The 18,379-nt window shown below is 50.0% G+C and overlaps 1 protein-coding gene across 1 annotated transcript in view; it reads right to left on the bottom strand.

The window, feature by feature from the left end:
- Positions 1 to 287: 287 nt before the first annotated feature.
- LOC115184064 (glutamate receptor 2-like) overlaps positions 288 to 18,379 on the bottom strand; it is a gene marked incomplete at its 3' end in the record, with an annotated part of 49,256 nt that continues 31,164 nt past the window's right edge. Inside the window, exons 3-4 of the mRNA XM_029745063.1 lie at positions 14,446 to 14,685; positions 288 to 484 (exon numbers count right to left, since the gene is read on the bottom strand). Of these exons, the coding sequence (XP_029600923.1) occupies positions 288 to 484; positions 14,446 to 14,685 (437 nt within the window). The remainder of the gene's footprint in view (positions 485 to 14,445; positions 14,686 to 18,379) is intronic.

Here is an 18,379-nt window from a genome sequence, read left to right as displayed (position 1 = left end):
CTTAACTTTTCTTGAACTGCACTGTTGGTTAAGGGCTTGTAAGTAAGCATTTCATGGTAAGGTCTACACTTGTTGTATTCGGCGCATGTGACAAATAAAGTTTGATTTGATTTAAATGATCCATGGTATGACCATCTTAAAACAGACAGACAGACAGACAGACAGACAGACAGACAGACAGACAGACAGACAGACAGACAGACAGACAGACAGACAGACAGACAGACAGACAGACAGACAGACAGAGAGACAGACAGACAGACAGACAGACAGACAGACAGACCAACCTGGTCCATGATGTCTTTAACCTTGTCTTGTTCACAGTCCAGAATGACTCTCCTCTCCTTTCGTATCTCCAGGTCTTGGAACATGGAGCGATACGCCTCGTCCTTCCTCTCATCCTTCAGGTTGCCTACGTTGATGGCTGTTACAATCCACTTCCTCTCTGCTGCTGTATCCAGGATCACTTGCAGGGTGGACAGACCTATACATACACATATATAGACACACGGTAGGTTTGAAAGGTGACAGGGGTTAGGGTCACGGTAGGTTAGAAAGGTGACTGGGGTTAGGGTCACGGTAGGATAGAAAGGTGACTGGGGTTAGTGTCACGGTAATGTAGAAAGGTGACTGGGGTTAGGGTCACGGTAGGATAGAAAGGTAACTGGGGTTAGGGTCACGGTAGGATAGAAAGGTGACTGGGGTTAGGGTCACGGTAGGATAGAAAGGTGACTGGGGTTAGGGTCACGGTAGGATAGAAAGGTTACTGGGGTTAGGGTCACGGTAGGATAGAAAGGTGACTGGGGTTAGGGTCACGGTAGGATAGAAAGGTGACTGGGGTTAGGGTCACGGTAGGATAGAAAGGTGACTGGGGTTAGGGTCACGGTAGGATAGAAAGGTTACTGGGGTTAGGGTCACGGTAGGATAGAAAGGTGACTGGGGTTAGGGTCACGGTAGGATAGAAAGGTGACTGGGGTTAGGGTCACGGTAGGATAGAAAGGTGACTGGGGTTAGGGTCACGGTAGGATAGAAAGGTGACTGGGGTTAGGGTCACGGTAGGATAGAAAGGTGACTGGGGTTAGGGTCACGGTAGGATAGAAAGGTTACTGGGGTTAGGGTCACGGTAGGATAGAAAGGTGACTGGGGTTAGGGTCACGGTAGGACAGAAAGGTGACTGGGGTTAGGGTCACGGTAGGATAGAAAGGTGACTGGGGTTAGGGTCACGGTAGGATAGAAAGGTGACTGGGGTTAGGGTCACGGTAGGATAGAAAGGTGACTGGGGTTAGGGTCACGGTAGGATAGAAAGGTGACTGGGGTTAGGGTCACGGTAGGATAGAAAGGTGACTGGGGTTAGGGTCACGGTAGGATAGAAAGGTGACTGGGGTTAGGGTCACGGTAGGATAGAAAGGTTACTGGGGTTAGGGTCACGGTAGGATAGAAAGGTGACTGGGTTAGGGTCACGGTAGGATAGAAAGGTGACTGGGGTTAGGGTCACGGTAGGATAGAAAGGTGACTGGGGTTAGGGTCACGGTAGGACAGAAAGGTGACTGGGGTTAGGGTCACGGTAGGATAGAAAGGTGACTGGGGTTAGGGTCACGGTAGGACAGAAAGGTGACTGGGGTTAGGGTCACGGTAGGATAGAAAGGTGACTGGGGTTAGGGTCACGGTAGGATAGAAAGGTGACTGGGGTTAGGGTCACGGTAGGATAGAAAGGTGACTGGGGTTAGGGTCACGGTAGGATAGACAGGTGACTGGGGTTAGGGTCACGGTAGGATAGAAAGGTGACTGGGGTTAGGGTCACGGTAGGATAGAAAGGTGACTGGGGTTAGGGTCACGGTAGGATAGAAAGGTTACTGGGGTTAGGGTCACGGTAGGATAGAAAGGTGACTGGGGTTAGGGTCACGGTAGGATAGAAAGGTAACTGGGGTTAGGGTCACGGTAGGATAGAAAGGTGACTGGGGTTAGGGTCACGGTAGGATAGAAAGGTGACTGGGGTTAGGGTCACGGTAGGATAGAAAGGTGACTGGGGTTAGGGTCACGGTAGGATAGAAAGGTGACTGGGGTTAGGGTCACGGTAGGATAGAAAGGTGACTGGGGTTAGGGTCACGGTAGGATAGAAAGGTGACTGGGGTTAGGGTCACGGTAGGATAGAAAGGTGACTGGGGTTAGGGTCACGGTAGGATAGAAAGGTGACTGGGGTTAGGGTCACGGTAGGATAGAAAGGTGACTGGGGTTAGGGTCACGGTAGGATAGAAAGGTGACTGGGGTTAGGGTCACGGTAGGATAGAAAGGTGACTGGGGTTAGGGTCACTGTAGGATAGAAAGGTGACTGGGGTTAGGGTCACGGTAGGATTAGAAAGGTGACAGGGGTTAGGGTCACGGTAGGATAGAAAGGTGACTGGGGTTAGGGTCACGGTAGGATAGAAAGGTGACTGGGGTTAGGGTCACGGTAGGATAGAAAGGTAACTGGGGTTAGGGTCACGGTAGGATAGAAAGGTGACTGGGGTTAGGGTCACGGTAGGATAGAAAGGTTACTGGGGTTAGGGTCACGGTAGGATAGAAAGGTGACTGGGGTTAGGGTCACGGTAGGACAGAAAGGTGACTGGGGTTAGGGTCACGGTAGGATAGAAAGGTGACTGGGGTTAGGGTCACGGTAGGACAGAAAGGTGACTGGGGTTAGGGTCACGGTAGGATAGAAAGGTGACTGGGGTTAGGGTCACGGTAGGATAGAAAGGTGACTGGGGTTAGGGTCACGGTAGGATAGAAAGGTGACTGGGGTTAGGGTCACGGTAGGTTAGAAAGGTGACAGGGGTTAGGGTCACGGTAGGATAGAAGGTTACTGGGGTTAGGGTCACGGTAGGATAGAAAGGTGACTGGGGTTAGGGTCACGGTAGGATAGAAAGGTAACTGGGGTTAGGGTCACGGTAGGATAGAAAGGTGACTGGGGTTAGGGTCACGGTAGGATAGAAAGGTTACTGGGGTTAGGGTCACGGTAGGATAGAAAGGTGACTGGGGTTAGGGTCACGGTAGGATAGAAAGGTGACTGGGGTTAGGGTCACGGTAGGATAGAAAGGTGACTGGGGTTAGGGTCACGGTAGGATAGAAAGGTGACTGGGGTTAGGGTCACGGTAGGATAGAAAGGTGACTGGGGTTAGGGTCACGGTAGGATAGAAAGGTGACTGGGGTTAGGGTCACGGTAGGATAGAAAGGTGACTGGGGTTAGGGTCACGGTAGGATAGAAAGGTGACAGGGGTTAGGGTCACGGTAGGATAGAAAGGTAACTGGGGTTAGGGTCACGGTAGGATAGAAAGGTGACTGGGGTTAGGGTCACGGTAGGATAGAAAGGTGACTGGGGTTAGGGTCACTGTAGGTTAGAAAGGTGACAGGGGTTAGGGTCACGGTAGGATAGAAAGGTTACTGGGGTTAGGGTCACGGTAGGATAGAAAGGTGACTGGGGTTAGGGTCACGGTAGGATAGAAAGGTAACTGGGGTTAGGGTCACGGTAGGATAGAAAGGTGACTGGGGTTAGGGTCACGGTAGGATAGAAAGGTTACTGGGGTTAGGGTCACGGTAGGATAGAAAGGTGACTGGGGTTAGGGTCACGGTAGGACAGAAAGGTGACTGGGGTTAGGGTCACGGTAGGATAGAAAGGTGACTGGGGTTAGGGTCACGGTAGGATAGAAAGGTGACTGGGGTTAGGGTCACGGTAGGATAGAAATGTGACTGGGGTTAGGGTCACGGTAGGATAGAAAGGTGACTGGGGTTAGGGTCACGGTAGGATAGAAAGGTGACTGGGGTTAGGGTCACGGTAGGATAGAAAGGTGACTGGGGTTAGGGTCACGGTAGGATAGAAAGGTGACTGGGGTTAGTGTCACGGTAGGCTAGAAAGGTAACTGGGGTTAGGGTCACGGTAGGATAGAAAGGTGACTGGGGTTAGGGTCACGGTAGGATAGAAAGGTAACTGGGGTTAGGGTCACGGTAGGATAGAAAGGTAACTGACTCTTCAGGAGGGGTATCTCTCCAGGAACAGGGTTGGAGTGTAAACCTACAGGAGGCTATCTCTCCAGGAGCAGGGTTGGAGTTAAAACCTCCAGGAGGGTCTCTCTCCAGGAACAGGGTTGAAGTGTAAACCTACAGGAGGGTATCTCACCAGGAACAGGGTTGGAGTGTAAACCTACAGGAGGGTATCTCTCCAGGAACAGGGTTGGTCAGCTCTGATCTACACAGATCAATAAGGGATCTTAGCTTTCACCTGGATTCACCTGGTCAGTCTATGTCATGGAAACAGCAGGTGTTCCTAATGTTTAGTATACTCTGTGTATATGATATACAGTAGACTGTCCTAAAGGTAGGAAAACCAAACTGACCAGATGTCCCTTAATGTCAGGTCTGTACTATAGTGTATACTGTACATATGTAGATATACTGTATGTATGTATGTATGTATGTCTGTACAGTAGAAGTCGAAGTTTACATACACCTTAGCCAAATTGTTACATGCGTCGATGAACGGCGACCAAAATGCAGCGGGTATAGTGCTCATCTTTCTTCTTTATTTGAAAGAACACTCAAAACGAAATAAACAAAACGACAAAACAGTTCCATAAGGCACACAGGCTATACAGAAAATAACCACCCACAAAAACACAGGAAAAACAGGCTGCCTAAGTATGGCTTCCAATCAGAGACAACAAAAGACACCTGCCTCTGATTGGAAGCCATACCTGGCCACACATAGAAAAAGAAACATAGAAATAGAAAACTAGAACCAAAATCTCCTAGAACCAAAAAACCCCAAAACACACAAAACAAACACCCCCTGCCATGTCCTGACCATACTACAATTACAAATGACCCCTTTACTGGTCAGGACGTGACAGTACCCCCTCCCCAAAGGTGCAGACCCCGACTGCACCTCCAAAACAAAACAAAAACACAAAACCAACCCCAAACCTAAAGGGAGGGAAGGGAGGGTGGCCACCGTCAACGACGGTCCCTGTGCTACACCGCCCCTTCGCCAATCCTCCCACTACGGAGGTGGCTCTGCCTCTGGAGGCCCCGGGCTGAGAGGCATCGCTGGAGGCTCCGGGCTGAGGGGTGTCGCTGGAGGCTCCGGGCTGAGGAGCATCGCTGGAGGCTCCGGGCTGAGGAGCGTCGCTGGAGGCTCCGGGCTGGGGAGCGTCGCAGGAGGCTCCTGGCTGAGGAGCGTCGCTGGAGGCTCCTGGCTGAGGAGCGTCGCTGGAGGCTCCTGACTGGGGAGCATCGCTGGAGGCTCCGGGCTGAGGAGCGTCGCTGGAGGCCTCCTGCGTGGAGCTGGGACCGGTCTCCCCGGACTGGGAAGACTTACAGGAGACTGGGTGCGCTGAGCAGGCACGAGGCACACTGGGCCGTGGAGGTGCACCGGAGGTCTGGAGCTCAGGGCTGGCACACCCCGTCCTGGCTGAGTGGTCACTGTAGCCCGGCACTGGCGGAGCGCTGGCACAAGGCGAACTGGGCTGTGCTGGAGAGTGAGGGCTGTCGTGCGTAGAGCAGGCGCAGGGTAAGCTGGACTGAGGAGACGCACTGGTGGCCAGATGCGCTGCGCCAGCGCACTTCTTCCTGGCTGCAGGCCAACACTCGCCCGGCAACGCTGCGGAGCCCTTACTGGCCGCACCGGACTGTGCGTGCTTATGGGCGACACCGTGCGCATTTCTGCGTAGCTCGGTGCTCTCCTCATCACCCGCTCCCCACGGTAAGCACGGGGAGTTGGCTCAGGACTCCATCCTGACTCTGCCCAACTCCCCGTGTGCCCCCCCAATTTTTTGGGGGGGGGATGCCTCTCGGCCTCATGTAGCTCCCTTAATTTCCTCTCCCAGAAACATCGTTCTGCCTCCCACGTCCATCCTTCTCCTCGGTGCTCCAATCCCCGCTGCTTGGTCCTTGTTTGGTGCTCCAATCCCCGCTGCTTGGTCCTTGTTTGGTACTCCAATCCCCGCTGCTTGGTCCTTGTTTGGTGCTCCAATCCCCGCTGCTTGGTCCTTGTTTGGTGCTCCAATCCCCACTGCTTGGTCCTTGTTTGGTGGTTCTGTCATGGTCGTCGTAAGGATTGGACCAAGGCGCAGCGGGTAAAGTGCTCATCTTCTTAATTTATTTAAAGAAAACACTTAAACAAAATAAACAAATGACGAAAAACAGTTTCATAAGGCTCCCAGGCTATACAGAAAATAACCACCCACAAAAACACAGGAAAACAGGCTGCCTAAATATGGCTTCCAATCAGAGACAACAAAAGACACCTGCCTCTGATTGGAAGCCATACCTGGCCACACATAGAAAAAGAAACATAGTAATAGAAAACTTGAACCAAAATCTCCTAGAACCAAAAAAAACCAAAACACACAAAACAAACACCCCCTGCCACACCCTGACCATACTACAATTACAAATGACCCCTTTACTGGTCAGGACGTGACACAAATGCATTTAAACTCACTTTTTCACAATTCCTGACATTTAATCCTAATAAAAAGTCCCTGTCTTAGGTCAGTTAGGATCACCAATTTATTTTAAGAATGTGAAATGTCAGAATAATAGTATAGAGAATAATTTATTTCAGCTTTTATTTCTTTAATCACATTCCCGGTGGGACAGAAGTTTACATACACTCAATTAGTATTTGGTAGCATTGCCTTTAAATTGTTTAACTTGGGTCAAATGTTTTGGGTAGCCTTCCACAAGCTTCCCACGATAAGTTGGGTGAATTTTGGCGCATTCCTCCTGACAGAGTTGGTGTAACTGAGTCAGGTTTGTAGGCCTCCTTGCCTGCACACGCTTTTTCAGTTCTGCCCACACATTTTCTATGGGATTGAGGCCACTCCAATACCTTGACTTTGTTGTCCTTAAGCCATTTTGCCACAACTTTGGAAGTATGCTTGGGGTCATTGTCCATTTGGAAGACCCATTTGCAACTAACCTTTAACTTCCTGACTGATGTCTTGAGATGTTGCTTCAATATATCCACATAATTTAATTTCCTCATGATGCCATCTATTTTGTGAAGTGCACCAGTCCCTCCTGCAGCAAAGCATCTTCGGCTTGCAAGCTTCCCCCTTTTTCCTCCTAACATAACGATGGTCATTATGGCCAAACAGTTCTATTTTTGTTTCATCAGACCAGAGGATATTTCTCCATAAAGTACGATCTTTGTCCCCATGTGCAGTTGCAAACCGTAGCCTGGCTTTTTTATGGCAGTTTTGGAGCAGTGGCTTCTTCCTTGCTGAGCGGCCTTTCAGGTTATGTCGATATAGGACTCGTTTTACTGTGGATATAGATACTTTTGTACCTGTTTCCTCCAGCATCTTCACAAGGTCCTTTGCTGTTGTTCTGGGATTGATTTTCACTTTTTGCACAAAAATAAGTTAATCTCTATGAGACAGAACGTGTCTCCTTCCTGAGCGGCATGACGGCTGTGTGTTCCCATGGTGTTTATACTTGCGTACTATTGTTTGTACAGATGAACGTGGTACCTTCAGGCATTTGGATATTGCTCCCAAGGATGAACCAGACTTGTGGAGGTCTACAATTTTTTTTCTGTGGTCTTGGCTGATTTCTTTAGATTTTCCCATGATGTCAAGCAAAGAGGCACTGAGTTTGAAAGTAGGCCTTGAAATACACTGACAGGTACACCTCCAATTGACTCAAATGATGTCAATTAGCCTATCAGAAGCTTGTAAAGCCATGACATCATTTTCTGGAATTTTCCAAGCTGTTTAAAGGCACAGTCAACTTAGTGTATGTAAAACTCTGACCCACTGGAATTGTGATACACTGAATTAGAAGTGAAATAATCTGTCTCGGAACAATTGTTGGAAAAAGGACTTGTGTCATGCACAAAGTAGATGTCCTAACCGACTTTCCAAAACTATAGTTTGTTAACAAGAAATGTGTGGAGTGGTTGAAAAATTAGTTTTAATGACTCCAACCTAAGTGTATGTAAACTTCCGACTTCAACTGTATGTATGTGTGTGTGTGTGTGTGTGTGTATGTGTGTGTGTGTGTGTGTGTGTGTGTGTGTATGTATGTATGAAAGGTTTACCTTATTTACATAAGTATTCAGAACCTTTGCTATGAGACTCGAAATTGAGCTCAGGTGCATCCTGTTTCCATCATGCTTGAGATGTTTCTACAACTGGATTGGAATCCACCTGTGGTAAATTCAATTGATTGTACATGATTTGGAAAGGCACACACCTGTCTTTATAAGGTACCACAGTTGACAGTGCATTTCAGAGCAAAATCCAAGCCATGAGGTTGAAGGAATCGCCCGTAGAGCTCCGAGACAGGATTGTGTCGATGCACAGATCTGGGGAAGGGTACCAAAACCTTTCTGCAGTATTGAAGGTCCCCAAGAACACAGTGGCCTCCATCATTCTTAAATAGAAGAAGTTTGGAACAACCAAGACTCTTCTTAGTGTTGGCTGCCCGACCAAACTGAGCAATGAGGGGAGAAGGGTCTTGGTCAGGGAGGTGACCAAGAACCCGATGGTCACATAAACAGAGCTCCAGAGTTCCTCTGTGGAGATGGGAGAACCTTCCAGAAGGACAACCATCTCTGCAGCACTCCACCAATCAGGCCTTTATGGTAGAGTGGCCAGACGGAAGCCACTCCTCAGTAAAAGGCACATGACAGCCTACTTGAAGTTTGCCAAAAGGCACCTAAAGACTCTCAGACCATAAGAATCAAGATTCTCAGGTCAGATGAAACCAAGATTGAACTCTTTGGCCTGAATGCCAAGCGTCACGTCTGGAGAAAACCTGGCACCATCCCTACGGTGAAGCATGGTGGTGGCAGCATCAAATCAAATCAAAGTTTATTTGTCACATGCGCCGAATACAACAGGTGTAGACCTTACAGTGAAATGCTTACTTACAGGCTCTAACCAATAGTGTGAAAAGAAAAGTATGTGTGTGTGTGTGTGTAGGTAAGTAAAGAAATAAAACAACAGTAAAAAGACATTTGAAAATAAGAGTAGCGAGGCTATATACAGACACCGGTTAGTCAGGCTTATTGAGGTAGTATGTACATGTAGGTATGGTTAAAGTGACTATGCATATATGATAAACAGAGAGTAGCAGTAGCGTAAAAAGAGGGGTTGGTGGGTGGCGGGACACAATGCAGATAGCCCGGTTAGCCAATGTGCGGGAGCACTGGTTGGTTGGCCCAATTGAGGTAGTATGTACATGTATAGTTAAAGTGACTATGCATATAAGATAAACAGAGAGTAGCAGCAGAGTAAAAGAGGGGTTGGGGGGGGCACACAATGCAAATAGTCTGGGTAGCCATTTGGTTACCTGTTCAGGAGTCTTATGGCTTGGGGGTAAAAACTGTTGAGAAGCCTTTTTGTCCTAGACTTGGCACTCCGGTACCGCTTGCCATGCGGTAGTAGAGAGAACAGTCTATGACTGGGGTGGCTGGGGTCTTTGACAATTTTCAGGGCCTTCCACTGACACCGCCTGGTGTAGAGGTCCTGGATGGTAGGCAGCTTAGCCCCAGTGTTGTACTGGGCCGTATGCACTACCCTCTGAAGTGCCTTGCGGTCAGAGGCCGAGCAATTGCCGTACCAGGCAGTGATGCAACCGGTCAGGATGCTCTCGATGTTGCAGCTGTAGAACCTTTTGAGGATCTCAGGACCCCATGCCAAATCTTTTTAGTTTCCTGAGGGGGAATAGGCTTTGTCGTGCCCTCTTCACGACTGTCTTGGTGTGTTTGGACCAGTCTAGTTTGTTGTTGATGTGGACACCAAGGAACTTGAAGCTCTCAACCTGCTCCACTACAGCCCCGTCGATGAGAATGGGGGCGTGCTCAGTGCTACTTTTCCTGTAGTCCACAATCATCTCCTTAGTCTTGGTTACGTTGAGGGATAGGTTGTTATTCTGGCACCACCCGGCCAGGTCTCTGACCTCCTCCCTATAGGCTGTCTCGTCGTTGTCGGTGATCAGGCCTACCACTGTTGTGTTGTCAGCAAACTTAATGATGGTGTTGGAGTCATGCCTGGCCATGCAGTCGTGGGTGAACAGGGAGTACAGGAGGGGACTGAGCACGCACCCCTGGGGAGCTCCAGTGTTGAGGATCAGCGTGGCAGATGTGTTGCTACCTACCCTTACCACCTGGGGGCGGCCCGTCAGAAAGTCCAGGATCCAGTTGCAGAGGGAGGTGTTTAGTCCCAGGGTCCTTAGCTTAGTGATGAGCTTTGAGTGTACTATGGTGTTGAACGCTGAGCTGTCAATGAATAGCATTCTCACATAGGTGTTCCTTTCGTCCAGGTGGGAAAGGGCTGTGTGGAGTGCAATAGAGATTGCCTCATCTGTGGATCTGTTTGGGCGGTATGCAAATTGGAGTGGGTCTAGGGTTTCTGGGATAATGGTGTTGATGTGAGCCATTACCAGCCTTTCAAAGCACTTCATGGCTACGAACGTGAGTCCTACGGGTCTGTAGTCATTTAGGCAGGTTACCTTAGTGTTCTTGGGCACAGGGACTATGGTGGTCTGCTTGAAGCATGTTGGTATTACAGACTCAATCAGGGACATGTTGAAAATGTCAGTGAAGACACCTGCCAGTTGGTCAGCACATGCCCGGAGCACATGTCCTGGTAATGCATTTGGCCCCGCAGCCTTGTGAATGTTGACCTGTTTAAAGGTCTTACTCACGTCGGCTACGGAGAGCGTGATCACACAGTCGTCCGGAACAGCTGATGCTCTCATGCATGCCTCAGTGTTGCTTGCCTCGAAGCGAGCATAGAAGTGATTTAGCTCGTCTGGTAGGCTCGTGTCACTGGGCAGCTCACGGCTGTGCTTCCCTTTGTAGTCTGTAATAGTTTGCAAGCCCTGCCACATAAGACGAGCGTCGGAGCCGGTGTAGTACCATTCAATCTTAGTCCTGTATTGATGCTTTGCCTGTTTGATGGTTCGTCGGAGGGCATAGCAGGATTTCTTGTAAGCTTCCTGGTTAGAGTCCCGCTCCTTGAAAGCGGCAGCTCTACCCTTTAGTTCAGTGCGAATGTTGCCTGTAATCCATGGCTTCTGGTTGGGGTATGTACGTACAATCACTGTGGTGACGACGTCCTCGATGCACTTATTGATAAAGCCAGTGACTGATGTGGTGTACTCCTCAATGTCATCGGAAGAATCCCGGGAACATGTTCCAGTCTGTGCTAGCAAAACAGTCCTGTAGTTTAGCATCTGCTTCATCTGACCACTTTTTTATAGACCGAGTCACTGGTACTTCCTGCTTTAATTTTTGCTTGTAGGCAGGAAGCAGGAGGATATAATTATGGTCAGATTTACCAAATGGAGGGCGAGGGAGAGCTTTGTATGGGTCTCTGTGTGTGGAGTACAGGTGATCTAGAATGTTTTTTGTTGCACATTTAACACGTTGATAGAGATTTGGTAGAGTGCGGTCTTAGTGCCAGCATCTGTTTGTGGTGGTAAATAAACAGCCACGAAAAGTATAGCTGAGAACTCTCTAGGCGAACCTCCTCTCCTCCCTTTCTGCATCCTTTGACTCTCTATGTCCCCTATCCTCCAGGCCGGCTCGGTCCTCCCCTCCTGCTCCGTGGCTCGACGACTCATTGCGAGGTCACAGAACAGGGCTCCGGGCAGCCGAGCGGAAATTGAGGAAAACTCGCCTCCCTGCGGACCTGGCATCCTTTCACTCCCTCCTCTCTACATTTTCCTCTTCTGTCTCTGCTGCTAAAGCCACTTTCTACCACTCTAAATTCCAATCATCTGCCTCTAACCCTAGGAAGCTCTTTGCCACCTTCTCCTCCCTCCTGAATCCTCCTCCCCCTCCCCCCCTCCTCCCTCTCTGCGGATGACTTCGTCAACCATTTTGAAAAGAAGGTCGACGACATCCGATCCTCGTTTGCTAAGTCAAACGACACCGCTGGTCCTGCTCACACTGCCCTACCCTGTGCTTTGACCTCTTTCTCCCCTCTCTCTCCAGATGAAATCTCGCGTCTTGTGACGGCCAGCCGCCCAACAACCTGCCCGCTTGACCCTATCCCCTCCTCTCTTCTCCAGACCATTTCCGGAGACCTTCTCCCCTACCTCACCTCGCTCATCAACTCATCCTTGACCGCTGGCTACGTCCCTTCCGTCTTCAAGAGAGCGAGAGTTGCACCCCTTCTGAAAAAACCTACACTCGATCCCTCCGATGTCAACAACTACAGACCAGTATCCCTTCTTTCTTTTCTCTCCAAAACTCTTGAACGTGCCGTCCTTGGCCAGCTCTCCTGCTATCTCTCTCAGAATGACCTTCTTGATCCTAATCAGTCAGGTTTCAAGACTGGGCATTCAACTGAGACTGCTCTTCTCTGTGTCACGGAGGCTCTCCGCACTGCTAAAGCTAACTCTCTCTCCTCTGCTCTCATCCTTCTAGACCTATCTGCTGCCTTTGATACTGTGAACCATCAGATCCTCCTCTCCACCCTCTCCAAGCTGGGCATCTCCGGCGCGGCCCACGCTTGGATTGCGTCCTACCTGACAGGTCGCTCCTACCAGGTGGCATGGCGAGAATCTGTCTCCGCACCACGTGCTCTCACCACTGGTGTCCCCCAGGGCTCTGTTCTAGGCCCTCTCCTATTCTCGCTTTACACCAAGTCACTTGGCTCTGTCATATCCTCACATGGTCTCTCCTATCATTGCTATGCAGACGACACACAATTAATCTTCTCCTTTCCCCCTTCTGATAACCAGGTGGCGAATCGCATCTCTGCATGTCTGGCAGACATATCAGTGTGGATGACGGATCACCACCTCAAGCTGAACCTCGGCAAGACGGAGCTGCTCTTCCTCCCGGGGAAGGACTGCCCGTTCCATGATCTCACCATCACGGTTGACAACTCCCTTGTGTCCTCCTCCCAGAGTGCTAAGAACCTTGGCGTGACCCTGGACAACACCCTGTCGTTCTCCACTAACATCAAGGCGGTGACCCGATCCTGTAGGTTCATGCTCTACAACATTCGCAGAGTACGACCCTGCCTCACACAGGAAGCGGCGCAGGTCCTAATCCAGGCACTTGTCATCTCCCGTCTGGATTACTGCAACTCGCTGTTGGCTGGGCTCCCTGCCTGTGCCATTAAACCCCTACAACTCATCCAGAACGCCGCAGCCCGTCTGGTGTTCAACCTTCCCAAGTTCTCTCACGTCACCCCGCTCCTCCGCTCTCTCCACTGGCTTCCAGTTGAAGCTCGCATCCGCTACAAGACCATGGTGCTTGCCTACGGAGCTGTGAGGGGAACGGCACCTCCGTACCTTCAGGCTCTGATCAGGCCCTACACCCAAACAAGGGCACTGCGTTCATCCACCTCTGGCCTGCTCGCCTCCCTACCTCTGAGGAAGCACAGTTCCCGCTCAGCCCAGTCAAAACTGTTCGCTACTCTGGCACCCCAATGGTGGAACAAGCTCCCTCACGACGCCAGGACAGCGGAGTCAATCACCACCTTCCGGAGACACCTGAAACCCCACCTCTTTAAGGAATACCTGGGATAGGATAAAGTAATCCTTCTAACCCCCCCTTAAAAGATTTAGATGCACTATTGTAAAGTGGTTGTTCCACTGGATATCAGAAGGTGAATGCACCAATTTTTAAGTCGCTCTGGATAAGAGCGTCTGCTAAATGACTTAAATGTAAATGTAAATGTAAGTAGTGTGGCCTGCAATTTATCACAATATACTCTACTTCAGGAGAGCAAAATCTAGAGACTTCCTTAGAAAAGGGCACACAATGCTGTGGGGATGTTTTTCAGCGGCAGGGAAACAGGTCAAGATCGAGGGAACGATGAACGGAGACAAGTATAGAGAGATCCTTGATGAAAACCTGCTCCAGAGCCCTCAGGACCTCAGACTGGGGTGAAGGTTCAACTTCCAACAGGACAACGACCCTAAGCACACAGCCAAGACAATGCAGGAGTGGCTTCGGGACAAGTCTCTGAATGTCCTTGAGTGGCCCAGCCAGAGCCAAGACTTGAACACAATCGAACATCTCTGGAGAGACCTGAAAATAGCTGTGCAGCGACACTCCCCATCCAACCTGACAGAGCTTGAGAGGATCTGCAGAGAATAATGTGTGAAACTCCCCAAATACAGGTGTGCCAAGCTTGTAGCGTCATACCCAAGGAGACTCGAGGCTGTAATCGTTGCCAAAGGTGCTTCAACAAAGTACTGAGTAAAGTGTCTGAATAGTTATGTAAATTTGATATTTCAGTTTGTATTTGCAAACATTTCTAAAAACCTGTTTATCCTTTTTCATTAGGGGTTATTGTGTGTAGTTTGATGGGGAAAAAAACTATTGAATACATTTTTATAATAAGGCTGTAACATAACAAAATGTGTAAAAAGTCAAAGGGTCTGAATACTTTCTGAATGCCCTGTATGAATAGATGTATAGGTAGTAGGCAGTAGACTCACCTCTGTCACTGTCGTAGAGGTAGGCGAACTTGTCCCACTTGTAATACTCCACTAAGCTGACCAGAGGTCCCTTGATGTCGGGTCTCATCTGAAGGACAAACTGATTGAGTCCATCCGCAGGGAAGGACGGCGTGATGAAGGACACGTGGAGGGTCTCACAGAAAGACGTGATGGTGTTCACACTCTTCTTGTCATAGAAACCAAAGATGGCATACACACCCCTGGAGAACTGGGAACAAACTGCAGAGAGAGGGAGAGAGAGGGGAGAGAGGGACGGAGAGGGGAGGGGAGGGAGGGAGGAGAGGGGGAGGGGGGGAGAGAGGGAGGGAGGGAGAGAGGGAGGAGAGGGGGAGGGAGGGAGGGAGGGAGGGAGGGAGAGAGGGAGGGAGGGAGGAGAGGGGGAGGGAGGGAGGAAAGAGAGAGGGGGAGGGATGGAGGGAGGGAGGGAGGGAGAGAGAGAGGGAGGGAGGGACGGAGAGAGAGGGGGGAGAGGGGGGAGGGAGGGAGGGAGGAGGGGGGAGAGGGGGAGGGAGGGAGGAGAGGGGGAGTGAGGGAGAGAGAGAGGGAGGGAGGAGAGGGGGAGGGAGGGAGAGAGAGGGGGAGAGGGAGGGAGGGAGGGAGGGAGAGAGGGAGGGAGAGAGGGAGGAGAGGGGGAGGGAGGGAGGGAGGAGGAGGGATGGAGGAGAGGGGGAGGGAGGGAGGGAAGGAGAGAGAGGGGGGAGAGGGGGAGGAGGGAGAGAGGGGGAGGGAGGGAGAGAGGGAGAGAGGGAGGGGGAGGGAGGAAGAGAGAATGCTTTACTGAGGAGATAGAGTTATGTAGTTATGTGTAGGAGCACAAATCCCGACATCCGTAATTTAAGGCCCGTTGCTGTTGTTCAACATAGCAGGAGAGAAATAATTTCAGACCAAAAACACGTGTCTGTGCTTGTAATGTGTATTACAATTTAGTCAATTAGCAGACGCTCTTATCCAGAGCGACTTTCAGTAGTGAATGCATACATTTCATTTCGTGCATGTTATTTTTTTTTGTACTGGCGCCCTGTGGGAGTCAAACCCACAACCCTGGTGTTGCAAACACCATGCTCTACCAACTGAGCCACAGGGAAGGCTAGGTGTATGTGTGTGTGTGTTTGTGTTGTCGGTTTGGGTGTGTGTAGTAGTGTGTGTGTTTGTGTTGTCGGTTTGGGTGTGTGTAGTAGTGTGTGTGTTTGTGTTGTCGGGTTTGGGTGTGTGTAGTAGTGTGTGTGTTTGTGTTGATGTTTTGGGTGTGTGTAGTAGTGTGTGTGTTTGTGTGTGAGTGAGTGAGTGTGTATATGGTGTGTATATGCAGTCTATAGCTGATCGTTTTCCAGGCAGTAGCAGAGTGAACAGCCTATGGCTTGGGTGGCCTTCCTCTGACCATGCTAACCCTACCTAGCACCAAGCTAACCCTACCACTAGCACCATGCTAACCCTACCACTATCACCATGCTAACCATACCACTATCACCATGCTAACCATACCACTATCACCATGCTAACCCTACCTAGTACCATGTTAACCCTACCACTAGCACCATGCTAACCCTACCACTATCACCATGCTAACCCTACCACTATCACCATGCTAACCATACCACTATCACCATGCTAACCCTACCACTATCACCATGCTAACCCTACCACTAGCACCATGCTAACCCTACCACTATCACCATGCTAACCCTACCTAGTACCATGCTAACCCTACCTAGTACCATGCTAACCCTACCACTAGCACCATGCTAACCCTACCACTAGCACCATGCTAACCCTACCACTATCACCATGCTAACCCTACCACTAGCACCATGCTAACCCTACCACTATCACCATGCTAAACCTACCACTATCACCATGCTAACCCTATCACTAGCACCATGCTAACCCTACTACTAGCACCATGCTAACCCTACTACTATCACCATGCTAACCCTATCACTAGCACCATGCTAACCCTACCACTAGCACCATGCTAAACCTACCACTAGCACCATGCTAAACCTACCACTAGCACCATGCTAAACCTACCACTATCACCATGCTAAACCTACCACTAGCACCATGCTAACCCTACCACTATGTTTGCATAACCTATATAATATACCGGGGAAGCTATGCTACAATATTAAGTATATAAACTACGGATAAGTCAACTGCTGAAGACAAGAACTAAAACCGGCGACAGGAAGTGCGTCACGATGCACGCCGACGATAGGATGAGCAAGTTTAAACCACGCTCCTCCTCCCTTTGACAGGCCAGCATTGAGCGGGAACTATCTCTGTCAGTATATAACGGAGAACAATAGGATGTGACGCTCTCTTCTCTGTCTGCCCTGCGAGGTGTCACAGCGAGACCGTATATATATACGAACAACTTATTTACCATACACGTGTTTGCAATAATTAAAGAACAAAGAAAACTTGAGTTGCTCTTTGCCAAATAATTTGTTCTAATACCAGATTTGAATTGACGCGACCCGACACTACCTAGCACCATGCTAACCCTATCACTAGCACCATGCTAACCCTACCACTAGCACCATGCTAACCCTACCACTAGCACCATGCTAACCCTACCTAGCACCATGCTAACTCTACCACTATCACCATGCTAACCCTACCTAGCACCATGCTAACCCTATCACTAGCACCATGCTAACCCTATCACTAGCACCATGCTAACCCTACCACTAGCACCATGCTAACCCTACCACTAGCACCATGCTAACTCTACCACTAGCACCATGCTAACCCTACCACTAGCACCATGCTAACCCTACCACTAGCACCATGCTAACCCTACCACTAGCACCATGCTAACCCTATCACTAGCACCATGCTAACCCTACCACTAGCACCATGCTAACCCTACCACTAGCACCATGCTAACCCTACCACTATCACCATGCTAACCCTACCACTAGCACCATGCTAACCCTACCACTATCACCATGCTAACCCTACCACTATCACCATGCTAACCCTGCTACATTTACATTGGTGTCGTGAATAACAGTTTATATTGAGTGTATGTGTGTGTTTGTTAGTTAGAGGTTGTGTGTGAGGGTGTGTGTTTGGGTGTGTGTTTGTTAGAGGGTGTGTGTGAGGAGGGTGTGTGTGAGGGTGTGTGTTTGTTAGAGGGTGTGTGTTTGTTAGAGGGTGTGTGTGAGGGTGTGTGTGAGGGTGTGTGAGGGTGTGTGTGAGGGTGTGTGTGAGGGTGTGTTAGAGGTTGTGTGTGAGGGTGTGTGAGGGTGTGTGTGAGGGTGTGTGTGAGGGTGAGTTAGAGGTTGTGTGTGAGGGTGTGTGTGTGTCTGTTAGAGGGTGTGTGTGAGGGTGTGTGTGAGGGTGTGTGTGAGGGTGTGTGTGAGGGTGTGTGTTTGTTAGAGGGTGTGTGTGAGGTTGTGTGTGAGGGTGTGTGTTTGTTAGAGGGTGTGTGTGAGGGTGTGTGTGTTTGTTAGAGGGTATGTGTGAGGGTGTGTGTGTTTGTTAGAGGGTGTGTGTGAGGGTGTGTGTTTGTTAGAGGGTGTGTGTGAGGGTAGTGAGGGTGTGTGTGAGGGTGTCTGTTTGTTAGAGGGTGTGTGTGAGGGTGTGTGTGAGGGTGTGTGAGGGTAGTGAGGGTGTGTGTGAGGGTGTGTGTGAGGGTGTGTGTGAGGGTGTGTGAGGGTAGTGAGGGTGTGTGTGAGGGTGTGTGAGGGTAGTGAGGGTGTGTGTGAGGGTGTGTGTGAGGGTGTGTGAGGGTAGTGAGGGTGTGTGTAAGGGTGTGTGAGGGTAGTGAGGGTAGTGAGGGTGTGTGTGAGGGTGTGTGAGGGTAGTGAGGGTGTGTGTGAGGGTGTGTGAGGGTAGTGAGGGTGTGTGTGTGTGTCTGTTAGAGCGTGTCTCTGTGAGTATATTTAGCTGTCCTACTTTAGCGCCC

This window comes from Salmo trutta, unplaced genomic scaffold (assembly GCF_901001165.1).
Source record: "Salmo trutta unplaced genomic scaffold, fSalTru1.1, whole genome shotgun sequence".
NCBI lineage: Eukaryota > Metazoa > Chordata > Actinopteri > Salmoniformes > Salmonidae > Salmo > Salmo trutta.
This window is presented reverse-complemented; position numbering and strand designations above follow the sequence as displayed.